Source organism: Bolinopsis microptera, chromosome 8 (genome assembly GCF_026151205.1).
Source record: "Bolinopsis microptera isolate Bmic1 chromosome 8, MBARI_Bmic_1.0, whole genome shotgun sequence".
In the NCBI taxonomy this organism is placed as follows: domain Eukaryota; kingdom Metazoa; phylum Ctenophora; class Tentaculata; order Lobata; family Bolinopsidae; genus Bolinopsis; species Bolinopsis microptera.
Window position 1 is genome coordinate 2,096,003 of NC_087079.1, and position 20,678 is coordinate 2,116,680.

The following is a 20,678-nucleotide window of genomic DNA, read 5'->3' on the forward strand; positions in this document are numbered from 1 at the left end:
GTTTTTTCTTCGTTTTAATTTTAATGAAAAAACAAAGTACAATGCAAAAAGATTTTCTATAATGAATTCAATATACGGCAAATGAAAGCAATTAATATTCGAGAAACCACGTTCGGCATATAACGACACAAAATATCTAGAAAGCTCGACGGGTTTCCAGTCTATATTATATTCTCTAAGTTCTGTCACATCATCAAATTAAAACTCTACCCCTTTGGGGATGACGCTTGGGAAATCTGAAGAGGCCTTGGTAAGGTGGGTTGTGAATCAAAATAAACTAAAGCTCGCGGTTTATTAGATTTAGAGGAATATTGTTTACTATCTATCATTGTATGGTCCTAGTTCTGTATAGCAAATAGACTAAGGTCATTTTTGGGTTTAGGTCGAGGAAGCATCAATCCCACAAAGAAAGCAGAGTAAATCAGTTTAATTCCTGAAAATTTGGATAAATAAGGTTGATTCTCTAAGTTAGTTAGCTGATTGTTGATTTTTATTATAAGTTATCGTTGCCTGATTTGACCATCCTAGTACTCTTTTAAATAAATACTTACAAAATCTTTCAAATATCACGTTCAATACAGCGTCATCTATCGTGTATCTATGATGAAATAACTTTGCGCACTTTTTACTTAAACTAAGAAATATTCATAAATATTTTATTGCAGAGAATCGAATATACTCATCGTTATCCAAGTACTGTACTCATGGTCATTGGTCAAGGTGGTAATTAATTAATTAGTTAATTAATTAATTAGTTAATCCTCTGCAATAAGTATAGCTGTTATAGAAAATCCACACACTTTAATACGCAGTTGAACTGTCCCCGGTGTAAAATAGCAGGTAATGCTATGTTTATACTGAAGGGACTTAACAACAGTCAGAAATCAAGACGGCTATGCAGATGTCTTCTGAAAAATTCCAAAAACTTCACGAACACTTGGTATTTACATTAATTGGAGAAACCATAAGATTTATTACTTTTTTTTCTGAAATGTTGTTTTCACTGCATAGCCGTCCGGCCAATACATATATCATAACCCCTGGAAAGAAGAGGAAAATACCAAATAATCCGCTGCATTATTAACTAAACTTAATGGTCTACAACATCTAAAAATTTAGACCTCTCAACAATAAAATGTCAACTCCAGATAGTTGGATGGAATAAACACAAACAAAAATGTGGAGACTTCTCTCAAACGGTTAAAACCTCACAAATCAAGATATGATTTAATTGCACTAATAATCGCTTGGTAATTGTGTTAATTTTATGCGCCAGCGCTTTTTACAATGTTACGGTTCACCTCTTCCTTGCACATCAACAGAGACAACTATCAGTATGGAACATGGGGTAAGTGATGCGTTCTGGTGGAAATAGTGCTCAATCTTTTACTGAATTGTAGCTCTGACGTATGCAAAACAGAAATTTTATCATACGAAAGGTTGTTGGCCATAAATAAAAAGAATGCGAATGTCATGGCATAAAATGGAGAGGTTTAATCTAGAGTTCGAATAGTGATGAAGCTATTTTTAGTGGTTGGTGTTCCTACTTCCTGTTGCAAGACGGCAAGGAATCGGTGATACAATCAATGTGAAATCAGCTTGAATCAATAGATCAGGTAACTGTAGCACAGGTACCGGGATTACCAAACAACACACTTGAAATCCCTGGCAACAGCCCTGTTACTGTGGTAACACACTCTTGTATCATTGGATCTGACGTTGCACTATACACAAAAACTTACAAAGTTTCGGCGGGGAGCTCTTGTTGACATCCCAACTACACATATTAACAGCAACAGTTAACACATTGAACTTCCCATAAATTCACAATTCACAACAACATAGACCTATATTTTCACCGCGTGCACGTGCATGTGCACGTAACATGTGCACGCAACAACCAAACTTTATAGCTATTTAGTATTTACACACATCATTATTAATCGTATCAAAAATGATGAAACCTATATGCCTTAGAACGTAACAATATACTGCAGTTTAAAACCGATAAAAGATAAAGGCTTTAGTTTACCCGCAGCTGCACTGAATATGTTTAATAATACAGTATTATGTCTGACAAAGTGTTGTCCCCAACACTTACTCTACCCTTCGTGCCGGCTTAATTACCAAAACGATCTTCTCACCATTCTCCTGGAAGCTAGACCGTTGCCGGCAACTTCAGCCCTTTTAAAACTGCTGCAGCTGGTGTGGCTGTAGCCCGTAAGCAGAGGCTGCCGAGGCTGCAGCAGCATAAGCTACGGGATCTAGAGCTGTTTGCTGGAAGAGGGCTGCCTGGTTGAGGTCAGGGTAAGCAAACATCTGTACCATGCCAGCCTGGGCAGCTGCTGCGGAAGCAGCTTGTTGCTGGGTAGGGGCGGCCATTAGCAGCGAGCCTGAAATAATACACGTCAAATTAACAACGTGTTACTTGCACTGAGTGTTGTGACGAATAACATGTTGTAGTAATCTCACAGCTGCCCCCCATGATAAGAGCTTATCAAGTGGGAGCGGGCAAATCTAATTTTCTAATCTACAAATCAAACCAAAGGTAAGAATCACAACAACCATTGGGGAGAAAGAAAAGGTGTCATGTGGGATAATTTCATTACGGATAGTGTGAACAATTTTTCGTTGGATCAGCGGTTTTATTTTACAACCTGAGATAAAGCAAATTTGACCAGATGTTTGACAAAGAGACGATGAAGGCATATTTTTAAAAGTCAATAGACTTAAAGAGTCAATGAGACAGTTTATAAAAGAGGACACATGGAAGCATCAAGAAGAAACGTATAAAGATTATGGAATTATGCGGATAAGAAATTGGCAGCCAGCTAAAGATCTGCATACATGCACAAATATAATAGAATCTTAGAGAATGCTCAGAAACAGATTAAGTTGTACAGAAATTAAGTAGTTGCCCAGTTCCACTTACAAATTGGATGTGGAACTGCGACTACCAAAATGACTGTACAACAATTATGCAGGCTTGAGGCTATCAAGATAGGCGATTTAAGATACCTTAATAGGCCAAAAAGGGAGCAGAAGTAAAATTATGGAAACTAGGAAGCTTGTCATTGCAGGAGTGGTTACTTAGAAGAAGGTTACTTAAGGGGGCTACACGCTAAGAAATTCTGGAAGTAGGTGAATGGAAGCTTGTATGGGTTCAGGTTTAAAGTTAGAAGGAATACAGGCTCAGGAAAACATAGCGGTAACAGTTTAGTGAGTTACACTAGGTTTACAGGTATCGAGTTCATTTCAAGGAGTGGAAACTTAGGGGGTTCGGTAGCAGCTTAGACTTATAGGGGACAAAGACTTCGAAGATGCCCATTTATGGACCAACAGTGTACTGAATGTACTTAAGTTATTTTCGACAATGGGAATGATGTGGAATCGTTTGACACTTTTCTTAAAATGTATTGATTTATTTTTCCAACTCCTTCACAATCATGAACCTTTGAAATCATTGCAAATTTCACCATTATAATATTATATCGAAATGATTTCTTTACGTTTAAAATATGGATCAATGAATTCTGAACACTTCTGTGGATGCTATAATCTGAAATCTGGAACATTCCCCGCAAATAAAAAGCAATTAAATGGCTGGAATCTCGCGCCACTCACAACAACAACTAGCACAGGAAATTATTGTTAGCGTTTTGCCAAACAAAAAATAAATCAGTCTCCGTCAACATTTTGGGTATTATTAAGATTTATACGAGTATTAAAGAATTTTGATTCAACATCTACTTCTAGCTCAGCCAAGAATAATTACAGCCAATCATAATCTCTAAACTTATTGGAAATTTAAAACCAATCAATAAGCTAATAGTATGGTGATAATCTTTTAGTTAGACGTTTAGCCAAATTAAAACATCAATGTATGAATTCTCAAAGTCTTGATTAAGTGAACGATCATAACTCTTTATTAGCTGGTCTAAAATTTAGACTCTATAAATTGTATTAGTCATAGTATACCTACGGGGCACATGTCATTGAAACCAAATTTGTGGAGTCTGTTTTCAATTTCTGTGGTGTCTGCAAAAAATAAATAAGTGGGTTTTTTAGATATGGGTTTTTATATTACTAGAGAAACATCGCACTCTGTGGTGGCTGCGAAAAATAAATAAATGGGTTATTAAATATGGGTTTTTTATATTACTAGAGAAACATCGCACTCCGGATAATATATTTATTACTTCACTCTTCGTCAGTCGATTGAAAGGTTGGTTGAAAATTTGGATTGAATAATACCATATATGGTCGATATTATCTATGTTTTCTCTGGCTAAGTTTAGCTTTACTTTTTAAGTAATAATAATAGTGGAAAGGAGAGTATATGACTTCTATTGACCATATATATGGTAGTGTTTGATCATACTTAAACTTTGCAACCAACTTTTTATCGACTGCAGACGACCAATGAAGACATATATATGGTAGCTGATCTCGGTCCAAACTAATAGGACGTGACCACACAGATTCCGGAGTTGCATGCACGCTTACGATATAATTCAATATAACAACCCAATTCCGACCAACAATTATTCCCAATGTTCATTAATTGGTACAGAATCCGCGATTCAATATTTCACCCAAACGATCCTGATATGTGTTAAGGATGTATTTGAAAATGCGAGCTGATGTAAGATAATGCGGGCATTACTAGTTATATTACTGATAATAAGAAAGTATGAATGTATTGAATCCTTAAAAATACACCGGAGGAACCGGGAAAGTCGAACCGCCCTTGACAGCGGCGGTACCATGTGATAAAACTGGGATTCTCTACCCAGTTTTTAAACATTTCACCAACTGTGAGGTGTAAAGGCAAAATGCAGTCTCCTTCAGCAGCGTGCACAATTATACGAAGTGCTGCAGGAACTTGAGATACATTCTGCAGTGTATGCGCTCGCTCAAATCTTATAAATCCCTATAATAAAGTGCTATAAAAGTATAAAGGGATGAAGGATCGTCGTGAATCATGGAGGAGACATTACAATAACTAATTATAATGTCTCTAGTTAATCACTAATGAGACTTACCATCTAGACTACAGTTCATCTGTTGGAGGGTGTACTCAGCTGCGTAAGTCTCAGCTTCTTCTGGGGTCTTGCATATCTTGTTGGGGACGGACTGGTATCCGGGTAGGTTTGCAAATGAAACCTGGGGAGAGGGAAGGGGATTAGTTTTTGCAGACTAATTTGGTGTTTGACAGCACATTTAGTCGTTATATTTGTGTGGTTTTAAGAGATGGCCAGCTTCGAGGGAGATATTTGTTATTGTCAGGACTCAGGCTATATAGTTAGTTAATTGGGAGGAAGACAGGTTGAGGTTTGGTAATTGTCCGAAGATATTCGACATCAGGGAAATACCAAATGAACGAAAGAATTCAGGGGTTCATTATTGATACCATTTTACTGGGCATAATAAGTGTTAACAGTATAATCAGAGTTAGGGTGGATGCCTTGCAGTGTCGTGTCTGTTAACAAATGAACTGTAGATTTACGGGTGAAAGAGTAGCCAACATTTTCCTACAACATCCTGTACACTTGTACACTCCAGCTGGAGACTGTAGATAGTTACCCAGTAAAACTGTAGCCTTCCTACGACTTGATCAGCCGGGCTCACTGCTACAATGTTCTCATCTGCTCAAGAGGAGATTTAGAGCCGATCATACCAGGTGGTCAGGTATCATCCTCCCTGCCACTGGAACACCCTTATCAGCCCCACGTGCTCATCACGTTACGCCCACTAACCAGTCCCGGGGCTACAATTACCTCCTCGATCCACTGTTAGCGTCAGGAGACTATATTTCTAGTGCCTCCCCGTTCTAACTCTGGGGTCGGGTTTCATAATGGAAAAAATATCAGCTCGGTCTGTAGCTTTATTTCATTATACGTGCGATCTGATGGTTTCTGTAATCTATAAGGCTGGCAGGGCAAGTTAGTGGAAGACGAAAGTCAAAATTAAGGAAGGGTTTCTCCGGCTCTCCATTGTGGATGGGTTTTAGTGATAAGAAGTTCAATGACCGGTTAAATTAAGCCACGTTGGTTAAATCACTAGTGGGATTTGAGGGCGAATTCGCATATGGTGGAAGGACTAGTATATAGCGTAAAATTCAATGCAAATCATAATTAATATTTGAAGATAAAACTAGAACATGTAGGGGTGGTGGGGTTAATCAAAATAACATAGCTTGCACCCTTGGTAGGGCCTATAAGACACTCAGCATTAAAAACAATGTTACTAACATCCACATAACAATCTCAACAAACTCAAATCTCTCCAAATTTCTGATGTTTGGAGTAAAATCATGACACAATCCAAAAATTTGAGCCAGTGCAGTTGACTATAAAATGATAAATTATTGAGGCAAAAACATTGAATTACGAATTGGTTCTGATAATAAGCAGTACAACACATGCCCATCCACCAATCACGGGGTTCACACTGATATACCGAGTAGAATTACCTTGTAAAGGTACAACAAACTGGGCCAGTCCTGCACCTTTACACTAAACAGCTCATATTTAGGAGTGCCCCAGTTGTTTTTGGAGGCCACGTCTTGCAAAACCTATAATGAGGGGGAGTGCTGCTTAAAATGGGGGCTCTTGGACAGTGTGACACTAATGCCACACTAATCTCAGCAAATAGGTATCGTAATATGTGCATATCATGCTCATATTATAACTGCATATGCTCACATACACTGTACAGGCTGTTTCAATGACAATCAGTAAATGTTCACTTAGCGCAGGGTGGCTCACCTGGATTGGGGACTTTGCACTCTCTGGGGGTTTGAGGGTGTAAGCGGGGGCCGCAGGTGTGAGTTCCATCCCGGGGATTAGATCAAACATCCGCTCCTGAGAGAGACAAGGTGTGATAAGGTGTGATTATTATGGTGTGATACACACATGTAACACTGTATCTAGGCAACAAACATGCACCACACTATACTCACAGGTCCGTCTAAGCCTCGTTTCCGTTTAGGATCGTACCAGTAGGCAGGGACCCCGTATAATGGTGTTCTGCCGTGACTGCTGGTGCTGGTGGACCCTGAGTAGGCTCCTCTGGCTCCCCTGCTCCCTGCGGCTCCTCTCAGCGGCCTGCCTCGTCCTCTGAAACAGACAACAAGTTAGTTACGTTTATTAGATACTTCTTTATTTGGATATACATCATCATGGTATTATGTGCTATGATGTGCGTCATGGGATAGCGTGAGAAAACTCCTCATCTGACATCACTAATCAATAAGTGATTACGTTAATCACTGATCCTTCACTCTAGTATCAAATCTAGAATGTTTAAATACTGGACAATAACCTTGGGTACTGCTCAGCAGCTTTTGAACGAGTTCCCGGAAATATGCCAGACTATAAGTATAATAAGCTAAAAATGGAGCTTATGCTGATTCAGGAGTCTACAAAGTAGAGAATAATTAGAAATCAGTCTATTTATCAGTTGACAGGGGCCCACATCCAGAAAATCAGAAAGACGGCAGATAATCTGGATTTTGGAGCAAATTTGGTGCCAAAGAGGAAATTTTGTTTCCTTTTTTAGGACATAAGAACCTTTTCACAAAACTTTCTGGATGTGGGGACTCGGTAGTCTAGAAGATCTAAAAATCAGTATATCTAAAAATTAAAAACTAAACATCACCAACGTGTTATCTAATAACCTCATTCCAGGACTCTGCTGCTGCTGAACATGGGAGGCAGTGCTGAAGTTCTGAGGTTGCAGCTGGTTTACATTAGGGAGGACGAATGGCTGATAGGCTAGAGCTGTGGGGAGGTTCATACTCAACCCATACTGAGCGTAGGGGTTGAGTTGAGGTATTGAGGCTACAGCTGCAGCGGCTGTGGCCGAGGTAGGGTTCATCATTAGTTTGTTCCTCGTGTGTCTGGCGTATGTTTCACGGTCCACTGGCTTAGCTAGAGTCACCTGAAAAACATTAGATAATTTAATTGTTTGCGGGTTGCTGGGTTACCCACTTGGCCCTCATTAAATCGTCACTCTCCCTCTCAGATTAAGACTCTCCCTCTCAGATTAAGACTCTCCCTCTCAGATTAAGCCTTAGTTTTTGCTAGCCGTGGCTCACAACCTACACACTTTACACTGCAAGGCACTCCCATAAAATATTGCATAAACTCATGTCAATCTGAGACCGTGTAAAGACGTAACCAGGTGTTGTCACTCTCACTTTTATTGGTCTGTACAATTTATCTAGTCTCATAGAGAGAGATAGAGGGATTAGATTCCCACACAATATCGCCAATCCGTTTAGCGTGAGGACGACGAGACTATTTGTGTCACGTGACGATTGGGCGACTATTGTTCGAATCCGAAATTAGGTTTTTCAGACAATAATTACAGTCGGTTCCCATTTTAAAATTTTCTTGAAACTTTCCAGATAGTAATATGGCTGTAAAACAAATAATCTGTGCAAGTTTGGGCGAATTTCTATGTGCCAAATTTGAGATATCCCCTCAAACACATGAAAATAGTGCTGTCGGACAAAAGCTGCGTTACCCACGTGACACGTGACACGTGACACGTACTGTGCGAGAGAGCTGGCACTGGCCACATACTCGATACAACGGCCTGAGCTAGTTTCTCTCAGAAATAATATGTAACAAATCCACAAAAATTTGGTGTAGTAACCTCGCTAACTAGGGAGCGTTGATTGCTGTCAAGTTTTATGAAATTTACAGGTGCTACTGCGCTCATGAGTGCTTATCTTGCCACGTACTCAGAGAGATTCATACAACATGTGCCAGGAGCAATGAAGAGTATTGACAGAATTACAGCAAATAGTTCCAGTGTTAATTTAGGATTACTGATTGTGTCAATTGTAAAACTGTGTTAATTTGATCTAATCATGTGACGCGTCATTACCTCAACTTCGCACCCATCAATTTTTGTGGCATCAATAGCCTGCTTTGCTTTTCTGGCATCCTCCTTCGTGGTGAAATGCACAAACGCGTAATCTCTGATCTTCTTGACTCGCTCCACAGGGGCAATCTTCTGGAACACTTCTGCTATGGTGCTTTCTTGGGTGTCTATGTGTAGGTTTCTCACGTACAGGACTTTCACCTGGAGAAGGAAGTTTAGTAAGAGAAGTCGAGTAAGAGAGATCGTTTAATTAGACAGCGGCCTGCCTGTTTTAACGTCATCTTGAGAGAGGGTGCACTTAGAGGGGTTTAGTCAGGAGATCTGTCAAGAAGTCAATTTAAACATGCTGGAAGTGTCCAGAATATGTTGACACCAAGCATCAAGCTCCGTCATCTACTAGGCTGTTTCCTGATTAAGATGACACGATTCGCTGTGGATGGATAAGGGCCAAGAATTCCCGTCATTTACTCAGAGTCATGTGACAAACAGTACCTGTTGCATAATGTCGTCATCTACCTCCAGCTCTGGCTCTGCCCAGTCCACTGCAATAGAGTGTCCCCACAATGTGAAGGGTTGGGGAATCTGAAATTAGATTCTGTTAATCATGTGATTCAGAGGTCATGAAATCGTGTTCAAATCTTATCTTTTTTCAAGTTCCATTATAATGCCACCTTCTTTGTTGGGATTGGAAATAATAATAAGATTGGCCGGTTTTTTGTAGAAAATAAAAAGATAAGCTTTTCTAATCAATTTAAATGTGGTCCTTTTATTCGATCGTAATCAAATCTAGGTTTACGTGGAAATCTAATCTTACGCGGAAACACACTTTGTGGCAGGGAAGTGGCACTGGCAAAGTAACAGTTGTTTTGTCTAATTGGCTACCAGATGCATCACATGGAGTGATTCCGCCCGGAGATATTTGTTGTGAAAATTGTAAAAGTCAGGCGAGCAATGAATTATTTTTTGCATATAAAAACCTGGTCGAAATTCTTGGAAATTATTATACCTGTCTAAGAAGCTTTCTTCTGGCCATAGCCGCTGAGCGATGAGAATCGTACTCAACGAAAGCGAATCCTCGGTTTTTGCTCTTGTCATTCGCACTTGGATAGACTATAACGTTTTGGACTCCGTCAGTAATCTGAAAAGTGGGAAAGGTTGAATAAATAGTGCAATAACTTTACGATATTGATTCGTCAAAAACTCTAAGAATTATTTTTTCAAGGCATCACGCAGTGTGGATAGTAGGTTACACTGTTACTGTTAGACAGTTCAAACCTTAGTAACTTAAATAAATAATCCGTTAATTCCTCACCTTTTGCATCTCAGCAAGGATCTGTTCCCGGACCACAGTCTTAGGAATCCCTCCCACAAACAGTCTGCAGTTGTCCACACTTGGGCAAACCCCGATATTCTTTCCTCTGCGAATCTGAACAATTCACAATTTAATTTCCCGAAAAAGGACAAAATAAGATGTTTCATTAATAAGTATAAGTTTATACTAATAAGTATAAATTTGTACTAATAAGTATAAGTTTGTACTAATAAGTATATTGATAAATTTATACTAATTAGTATAAGTTAAACTTGATGAAGTTTTTCATATGTCCTAAAATGGCATTTAGTCCACTTCTGTAGTCTGCACAGTGGAAATTGGGGTGGTACCTCGTTAAGCTGCTCTCCAGTCTTAATGCTTTTGATGGAACAGTTGACCTCAAAGAGATGGGCGAGACTATAAAGTTAATTATTTGAAGCTAATATTGACGTACCAGCTGTCAAGTATGACAACCAAGTGCACTGATTAAACGTCGAAGTGCCGTGACGCATTAATGCCTTTTTTCATAAATTACATATTAAATGGTTATGATTGAAATCAAGATTTACTCGAAGGCCATCATTTATTTCTAAACCATCGTGTTAAAGCCCTCAACTGGTGTTAAAACTCTCAAATAATATACAAATCCTTGTGCGAGATCCCCAAAACATTCATCAGTTATACCTCATAGTTGTTCAGCATCCTCACAGCATTCTGGGCCTCTTTCTTTGTTGAGAAGACGACGAACGCATAACCCCTGTTGTTCCCATTAAAGTCCATCATGAGCCTCATTTCGTAGATCCTCCCGTGTCGGGAGAAGAGAGGAACTAGCTCATCTTCGTAAACATCCCTGGGGATCTTACCCACGAATACCTGAGAGGTGTTCGTAATGTGCACATTTTAACCAGACCAGAGGTTGCTCTTTTAATAATGATGCATCTAAACATAGTCCTACCCCGCTACTAGTACTAAACAGAGTGGACGCATAAAGCTGCACAACTAAACAGAGTGGACGCATAAAGCCGCACCAACTTAACAGAGTGGACGCATAAATCCGCACCAACCTCAGCTCCCTTAGGAGGGCACCCCTTCCAATCTGGAGGGGGTCCGTACTTCCTCTGTCCGTTAGTCTGGGAGATGGGGTACCCAGTCCTGCTCATCAGTTCCACTAGTTTAGGTTCTGTGGGGGTGATACCCTCCTCTTCATCTGATAGGGTCCGGGTGTGTTGTCCTGGAGACGTCATGGGGACCGCACTGCTGTTCGTCGCCATGTTCTGTCGGGACGAGGTCACGTGTTATGTTATTTGAGAGGTGGTGTTGGGTGTTGGTGGAGTGTGGTAGTGTTGCAGATCCATTTACACTGAAACTCTGAATAACCTTCCAGCCTAATTCAGGAATTTCCTTGGATATCGGAGATATGAATGCATAAAGCATATATTCCGGTTAAAATCACAATATGAATAAGGGTTTAACAGGTCCGGTATTCAAAGTTACATTGTAAATCTCACTACTTCACTACGGGCGAGCTTTATACCAGATTTGAGTTTTGAGCTTTGCAAGGGGGGTTTGGTGAGGGTTCAAGTACCATGTGGGAGTACATTTATTGGGTTTAGTTAGGTTTAGTCGGGATTTAGACAACAGTTTGTAAAATTGTCAGGTTGTGGGCTGTGGCTAGTAATTTGAACCCGGAACTACTTTCGAACAGCTACGTAATTGTTAAGTTAAGAGCCCATTTGAAGTGAACTACAATTGCATGATCCTGGATTTGTCATTCTTCGTACGGTAACCCTAACAACTGGGCAGATATTCTGGGATATTGAAGGCTTTGCTGTGAATATTGAATTACACCCGAGCTTTCTAATACTCAACTGCCAAATTACCCGGTTTGAGAGCGCCTATTTTGATGCTCTTGTCAACTAGATAGTTAATGGAACTTAGGTTGAGACCTGTTACCGATGCTGGTTATATTTAAAACTCAATTAGTTGAAACTGAAGTTTAACGGCGCCGAGACCCGCCGAGGGCTTGACATTTAATATGATCAGTTTGTCGCGACTTTCAACAGTTGATCTTAACCCGAATTGTATCAAAACCTGCCCGGGTGTGACTTCACAGGTTAATTAAGTTTAATTATTTCATGTAACCCTCACCAATGACCGGTTGTAACATCATCCTAGGTCTGTGAGGTATTTTGGAGCAAAGATATATAAATATGAATATATCAATTGATTGATCAATCCAAGGAAACAATAAATCATCATTGAAATCAAGTCCTGAAAAATCAGGGAAAGTGGTGAATTATCAGGTGCATGTCACGAATCATATAATCACACGAACTTTTGGGGTGATAAAATAGATATTAGAAGTGCCGAAATATATGTCATTGGGTGCCGAAATATCACATTTCCCTCATGTCTACATGAATTAAAACAATCATCAGAACAAACATCATAACACCGTATGTATATTGCTTGGAGCTGTGCGGGATCACATGTAGGATCAAGGGATCAGATCACTTGATTAGAGACTGATCTTGTCAAGAACACTAAAATCTACAGAAGATAGCAGAAGGAGAGAGGAAGCTCTGGGTATTACCAAATATCATGACCCTCTTAACCCTCCAACACGTAGAGGGTGTTGTTTGAACACTTCTGAAACAGGAGACAAATAGGGGCCGACCAGCGAGCGGACCACCGACGAAGAACCGTTGAAAAGGTCAGATTTACCCTGACAAACGAAACAAGGTGTGCCCAGTGGTACTGGGGTCCGAACTGCGAAACGTAGGGGTCCCCATGTGGAGCCATCTGGTGAGCGAACACTGTGAGTGCACGAGCAATACTACTACAACGAGAGAGCTTATAGCGTACAAACTACAACTATAGCTGGTGTATAATAATGAAACTAGAGTAAGTGGTAAAGGCCAGATCAAGTTACCGAGACCTTATATCACGGTTCCCAGCTAGGGTAGCTGTGCTTTGCAGCTCTGTACTGCCGCCCTGACCGAGGTCATGTGACACTGCTAGCTGTCACACTGCCGGATCATGTGGTGAAGTACGGCAACTTATCTCAGCAATTACACAGCTACAAGTGACCGATAATAGTCCTGTAATAAGAGCTGAGGTTGGGGTTCTCATGTGACTATTATCACCCGGTAGCCCCGGGCTAACACCGGGTTTAGACAGTGTTGCTAGGTGACTGGCTCACTGTTGCCAGGTTGCCAGCTATCTGAGAAGCCATAATGCCTGTAACTACTAGTAGAAAGGTATATCGCGTCGGCGGCGACACACAGATCAATACCACTCAATACCTGGGTGGACTGCAGCTGTAGAGCTGTGGAGAAGGTGTGACGTAGTTGTATGTTTTGTGTGAGTGTGTGACGAGTAGTGACAGAACTGACTGCCAAAAACACGCTCGGATATATACTCAAGTGATCAATTAGCAAGGCCAACATGGTGTGATTCTTTGTGGGGGTGCCGGTAAAAGGCAGCGCTTTCAACAGCGACTCTTCATTCCTTCACACCCGCCATTTGACGACATTTCCATGTGTTTAAAAGTTGCTACAAAAATTTGTAGCAGCGAGGTTCATTAGCCGACAATATAGTTTTACATTGTCTGACTAGGGCTAACGCTTGTTCAAGGGCTGATGTTAATGACCGAGTGCAGGGTAAATCTGATACAGGAACCCGGGCCAGAACCCGGTCCCTCATGCAGTTCCTTTAGTCTTTATGCTATGATAACACAAAGACCGGCTCTCTTCCTTCGCCGATGATATGGTACGGTGAGCAGATTAGATTAGGAGTAGTGGTGAGATTGTACCACGAAGGGGACCGAATCAACTCAAAAAATAATGATAATCACTAATGAGAGCCAATTAAGATGGGATTTATCAGCATCACATCGTCTGAAATTAATTAAAAGAGAACCGGAATAGCGTCTTATCATTGTACGGAGAATTTAATTAATCATCCGGTGATTAGTGATAATCAGGGTGTTCCTAGAATCAAGGAAGTGGCTAGGGGGTGAAGTCCAGCGGTGGGGCCCAACGTACCGAATCAACAGAGCTAGTAACAATAGAGGATCTCTCTGCCTCCCCGCAACTGTAGTCCGCAGTAGAAACATCTGTTCCACTGTAACTGGATACATCTTTTAATTTTAGTTCCGAGTGACGTGGAGCGTGCACCCTCCAATCAGCGCGTCTTTATTTGTGCACGTGGTCACGTGATCCGTCACGTGCTGGATAATCAATGTAATTGGGAGCTACTGGCCAGAACGCTGGTCCTCTAATATACCTGGTGTGCCACTGGTAGCTGGGGGCCGCTGCTGTGTAGTTTCAACTTTCAGGTTATAGCTACATTTTACAAGTTCATCCACTGTACTTGTATCTTCATATAATTGGTAGGCGATATCATGTGTCGCAGATTGCGAGGTACCGACGTCTTACAAAACATTATTGGATGAGTCGTAAAGTCATTCGCCTCAAAAATAGTTGACGACTATCATTTGAAGATGTAAAAGTGCGTCAAAGGAAATTATTTCAGGCATAACGGATATGACGCAAGTCTGTACTATAAAATTGAAAAAAGCGTGAACTTGGAAACTTCACCGAATGGAAATATTGAACTCACCTCATGCATTGAGTACGGGTACTGGAAGTATGAGGCCGGGAGCATGATTTCACGATCAGGCTCGATTTACAAAATATAACGAGATATACAGCGAGGAGTATAAAGAGACGAAAGAATCAGAACAGTGCAAACATTGACACTCCTTGACGCTCTGGCTATAAGTGTAGTGCTGTACTAATGCAGGGTTTCATCTCGGATATGATATATTTAAATTCGGGGACCCCCCTATAGCTGCTGTTTCAACTGGAGCTGTACCCTGTTAAACACATTATAAACACGGCTCAGTTCGGCTATTGGCTACCTGGTGCGTGTTGAAGTGAGGGTTATATAGGCACATACAGCGTATTGGGATGTATTGAATATTCCTCATATAAGTGGTACTGGTGGGTGTAGTGTGCCACCAGATTGACGGTTTGAATATACTATTATATACTTTATACGAACATGACAGGGGCCGGGGTCAGGTATCAGACACCGGGTGATGACTTGTATGATAGGGTGTGTTGAGGGACTGGGATATGGGGGTTTCTGGGGTTTCGCTCTGCAACTCAAATCTGGGGTTTAATAAAGCTTACCAAATGTTGATACGATAAGGGCAATTTCGAAAGCTTTTAAACGTTTTTAAAACGTAAAAAGTTGACAGGAAGCAAAAATATTCTCGAATATACCAACAAAAAGCAGGAGTCTGACTTCAAAAATAAGCCAAACTTCAACAAAAGCAGCTATGAGATTTGTAATAGTGGCTGGGGAGGTCTGGAGAGGACGCTGCCACCACCACCACCTTGCACACTCACACAAGGTACCCAGCCAATACTCACCCTCTCCGTCTTGTGAACCCGGCTTATCAGTGTAACCTAATACCGGGCTTATACGTGCTCCTCGCTTACCATAACTCAATAGTCTCCGCCCATTGGTTCTCCAGAACTGATCTCTGCGCTGATTGGCTGTCGTGGGCCCACGTGCCCGGTCATATGACACGGTCGGGTGATATTTTCTGAAAATTGTAAAGTTTTGGGTGACTTGAGTAAGAATTCTACGTCGATACTTTTTGAAATTCAATCTCTGACCTCAGCAGGTACGGTTTACCACCCTTATTCTTCTCGTTGGGAGTAAGTGTTGCCCCCTTTTACTCAATTTATCTACAGAGAACAACACTTATTGTCACATTTTGATCAACAATTATAGCGACATCATATTGTAAGGTGAAATCTCAACATAATTAAATCCAAGCTGTCAAATATTTTTTGTGAATTGATTGCATTTGGTAATATATTCAATATTGACGTGATGATGTATAACCTTATAACTTTGACCCTAAAATATAGCAGTGTATCTCACAACACCTGCGCAGTGTAGTCATTATTCTGTCACATATCCCCCAAACATGTACAATTACAAATGGAGTTAATATCTTGTCACCGCTCCTGGTTACAAAATATTTATTTACATAAAGATGAAAGGAAAAAGTTGAAGAACCCATTAATATTTGAAGTACCGATTTAGTTGGTTGATGGAATTGGAACGTTGTGATATTTTATCAACAAATATGGGTACCGTAAGCTTCATATTATATGGATCCAAAAACCTTGTCAAAATTGAGCGTCATCATGGCGAGCTTTGATAAAAACACAGAGGAAAAGCCATTATATAACATGATATTCCTGCTTCCTCATTAGATGATCCCTTTTAATCTACGTAAGTAACAAATTTGATTGCATTGCTTTGAGTCAATGGAATTCAGTATCTTAATACTTAAATAATCTGACACATTCAGACTCCAGAGCCTGTCAAACAGAGTTTGACAGGCTCTGGAGTCTGAATGTGTCAGATTATTTAAGTATTAAGATACTGACTACCATTCTCTCGATGTAAATAATATAAATTTGATGAAGTGGGGACGTGGTGTCAGTAAAATCTTAAAATGGCAACAGAGTCTATAAATAATAGTAAGATGTCACAAAGTGACAAGGCTATCAAGCCTTCAGGCTTCACAGTTCACTGCTCACCGATAAAAAATAATGAATTTTATGATTGAGAATTTTTTGGAGTATAAGAGAAAAAAATAAAAAGTTTATTCTGTGTATAAATTGATTGAAAAGTAATTGTTATTTTAGGTTACATGTTTATAATTGACCCGATAACAAATAATGGTCTTCAATGATTTTAAGAAAACTCCAACAAGTCCTGTCTTCACCGAGCAAGAGAATGAAGTGAGTCTCGAATGTTGGTAATAGCAATATATATATTTTATATGTTCAATGTTACTCTGAGCAGTGTATCTAAGGTACTCAAATATTACTGGGCGGTGCTCAGCCTGTCATTCCGCAATATCTTCTATGTTTATGAACGATCAGCCTGGGGTTCCCAGATAACTCAAACGTTTTACGCTGCTGACTTTCACTCTGATTGTTTGCATTACTAAAATGTTGAAACGTTTATTCTATATGACATATTGAGTTGGTCACCTCTGCAGAGCGCTCCACAGACTCTCCCACTCCCTCCTTCCTCACTATATACAGTCTGTCTCTGGACCCAGCCCCCTCAGGATAGTTCGTAATGGAACACACGCTGGTCTTAAACCCCAAAGTAGATCTCCTCAACTGTCCCGCACTTGCCACACTCTTCTGACCTGACTCCAGGATGTTCAGGGACAGCTTCACATCCACCAGCTTCTTTGGAGCGAACCCCTGCAGGACGTACAGTACTGGGTTAACACTGGAACTGATGTGCATTAGAAAGTAGGAGCTCACTATAGCCCGCTTCATCCACGGGTGGAAGGGTGGCACGAACAAGCTCTTCTTAATGTTGAACAACATCTTTATAACCAGATACGGTAGAACGGAGATGACGAAGACCAGCATGACTATCACGGCAATAACAGTCAGCTTCTGGGCCGGCTTCCTGGAGGACTTGGAGCCCGCTCTCAGAGACCTGCCCCGGTTAGAGAAGATCAGCACAAGGTTACATCCTATGAGACACAGCATCCCACCCATCCCTATTATCTTGTCCGCTGCGTTGAGGATCATGGAGAAGCCGGACTTAGAGTCGTGGTACCCGTACAGCACACACTGGCCCAGCCCTTGGTTGTACACGAACCGTTGGAGATAGAGCTTGGGTATTGAGATCAAGCCTGTTAGAACCAGTCCTGAAATTGTTCAAACTTGAATTTTTTAGATTCGGCATTTTCAAAAAACTTATAATTGAATGCTAGAACCGCTGTTTATTCGCGCGCAAGTAAAACATCACTGATATTGCATTGAATTACTGTTGTGTACGACTTTAACTCACCTAGAGCTACAAGAGCCAGGAAATCCTTCAAAGATCCGTATTTTCTGTAAAGAAGAGGTCTGACCGAGAGGTAAGCTCTGTCAATACCTATTGTAACCAGGAGGACTGCTTGGAAGTAGAGTAACCATCTGAAAAAAATTGTAAAGTCACGTACCTTATCAGTACAACCTGTCGATACTACAGCGGGTTTTAACTTGATCTAGGTTTCGGGAATATAAGACTAGGCAAATTAGGGGCCGATAAAATGGGGCTGATAAGGGGGTTACACAGGGGAAGCCATAGTGTTGTCACAGCCAATTAACGGCAAATACTTGCTGAGCTGCAGTATCTGGGGTGATTAGTTGCGAAGTAGCAATGTAACAACTACCTGGCAAGAACAGTGTGGAAGTTGCAGTAAGGTCCCAGTACGTCCTTCCCGATGAAGAGGGCTAGTGTGGTGGGGGCACTGACAGCTCCAGCAAACACCATATCTGCGGGGGACATTCTGGTTAAACCAACCAATGTGTAATTATCAAGCGAATACTGTTCTATCATTGCAGAGCTCTCAGTCAAAATTCTTACCCAAAATGTTAGCACTGATGAGAATTAATCCAAGTTAACAATTGTAATCTTCAAAACTCAGGATGACCTCCTCCACTAAATATCTTACCAGTAATAGAGAGCATGAGGAAGAGAAGTACAGGTTTAGAAAATCGTTTTCTCTTAACAGCACTCAAGCACAAACCAGTCAGGGCTGCTATGTTGGCAGCCACTCCGAACACGGACATCAGACCCATCAGGCAGGCCAGGAAGAGTTGTTCTGCGTGCATCATGCTACTAAAGGAGGGGAGAGAGTTAGAGTCGGGGTCAGATTCATACTGAATTCTTAAAATCAGTTTTTATGTTATACGTCTTGTATGAATTGACAAATTGAATAGGACTAATCGTTCATAAACTACGTATGAAAATGTGAAAAACTCAGAATTAAGTTAGACTAAACTATGAAGTAATGCGAAAGGAAATGCTCCCGAAATTAAATATATCAATCCCACAAATAGCCGAGCAAGCACTTGGTGCTGCTTTTGACATGTCTGCGTGACCGCCAGCACCAAATTTGTCGTGCGTGCAGATTGGTATATCATGGGAGCGACCATGGTTCATCAATTGATACTGATTGGATATTAGATTCCACGAGTATCACATTAATTGTACATTAAAAGACTCTTTGAGTCGGTGCGTTAAGACCCGTGCATGTCCACGAAGATCTTGTTGATTTGTCCACGAACAACACATGTCAAGCGCTGTCAACATATTGCAAACTTAATGAACACAAACTAGTTGCTTGGTAATGGTATACTCCCGGATTAAATTATAACCAGGTCGTTGAACTTATAGTTATAAACGTGACTCATTTAAAATGATCCGGGAGTAGGATCTCTGGTTGTGCTGACCCCACAGCCCACACCTCTGTGTGGTGAACAGCTATCACAGATCATTAAATAAATTTCCATTTCATTTTTAATCACGTATCCAGCTCCACTCAACGATTCACAGAGTCTGTTAACACTGTAAGAATAGATTCCACAAGCGAGGAGAACTGGCTTCAAGATCAGTAAACCGAAAAATAAAAGGATTGTAATATATACACCAGTTCATAGAACTACTACATCCACAAAAATAGAGGCTGACAATGATCGCGATCACATTAAGTAAAATCTCGAAATGATTGCTGTAGTTGTCATTCTATCAGATATCCGAGGGTTACCTACGGTATAACATGTCAAAGTTGCGTCACCTATATTTTCTTTTTATTACCGGTCACCTTTACGGTTCTCATTATTAATATAATATGGCGTAATCAGACACATTTTATAACTAATTACTAACCTTCCTGACCAGTGACCACCTATGATAGAAGGGAATCCTATATATATTTAATATTCAATATATAAAGATATACATTTTTGTCACTATGTCGCCTCGAAATCGCTCGCACAAATATTTTCAAATCTTTTGAAAAGGCCCTGAGGATGCAAAAATAGCGTCATCGATTTTTGTACGGTAAAACACTAATTCGGTTTTTTTTTGGCTTGGGTTAAGCTTAAAGATGTGGTTAGCATTAGCGTTATGGTAAGGGTTAGTAAATTAGTAAAGCCATAAGGTTGGGGTTGGGATTCAGCTAAGAGTAAGACCGTTTCGATCGGCTGCAAAATCGTAAAAACCCAAGTCAAATTTAAATGAGTGAGCAAAATAGTAGGAGTCGCCAGACGTTTTGCAAGTGCGGCAGTGACGGCATTTGTCACCCAGTCAAGATCCTCTTTGACTTTTATAGTGCGTGACAGGTGATCACAGTCGTCGTCACTTCATGGCCTTATTAACTCTCACTTAAACAAATATTGAAACGCGAAGTATTTACCGTCAATTCAGAAGCAATGCAGGCAGAAAGAACTCATCAAACCGCTCCCTAGCGAAATTAAAACATGAGGCTTTGCAGAATACAATAATAATTGTAGCTACCTTCTACAAAGCTACCTTCCACAAAGCCTTGTTTAATTTAACGGAGTGAATCTGGATTCTGGTG

General features: G+C 40.6%; 2 protein-coding genes across 12 annotated transcripts; both read right to left on the bottom strand.

Annotated features, from left to right (window-relative positions):
* Position 1: 1 nt before the first annotated feature.
* Positions 2 to 15,570, bottom strand: LOC134819265 (APOBEC1 complementation factor-like). 11 transcript variants are annotated; one of them, XM_063829091.1, is made up of 14 exons: positions 14,831 to 15,570; positions 11,272 to 11,481; positions 10,892 to 11,080; positions 10,208 to 10,321; positions 9,902 to 10,033; positions 9,388 to 9,477; positions 8,899 to 9,096; positions 7,667 to 7,944; positions 6,965 to 7,121; positions 6,771 to 6,866; positions 6,476 to 6,577; positions 5,046 to 5,166; positions 3,979 to 4,038; positions 2 to 2,393 (listed from the first exon to the last, which is right to left on the bottom strand). In XM_063829091.1, exons 1-14 carry the CDS (start codon positions 14,873 to 14,875, stop codon positions 2,188 to 2,190), a joined length of 1,998 nt encoding a protein of 665 aa, XP_063685161.1. In that variant the 5' UTR covers positions 14,876 to 15,570; the 3' UTR covers positions 2 to 2,187. The 11 variants fall into 11 exon arrangements, with proteins under 11 accessions (XP_063685161.1, XP_063685162.1, XP_063685163.1 ...); XM_063829092.1 differs by having other exon boundaries at positions 7,682 to 7,944; positions 14,831 to 15,569; XM_063829093.1 differs by lacking the exon at positions 14,831 to 15,570 and adding an exon at positions 14,254 to 14,392.
* Positions 15,571 to 16,908: 1,338 nt separating this feature from the next.
* On the bottom strand, positions 16,909 to 18,930 carry LOC134819863 (somatostatin receptor type 5-like). The gene is made up of 4 exons (XM_063830012.1): positions 18,768 to 18,930; positions 18,486 to 18,588; positions 18,119 to 18,246; positions 16,909 to 17,975 (listed from the first exon to the last, which is right to left on the bottom strand). Exons 1-4 carry the CDS (start codon positions 18,928 to 18,930, stop codon positions 17,266 to 17,268), a joined length of 1,104 nt encoding a protein of 367 aa, XP_063686082.1. The 3' UTR covers positions 16,909 to 17,265.
* Between the last annotated feature and the right edge of the window lie 1,748 nt (positions 18,931 to 20,678).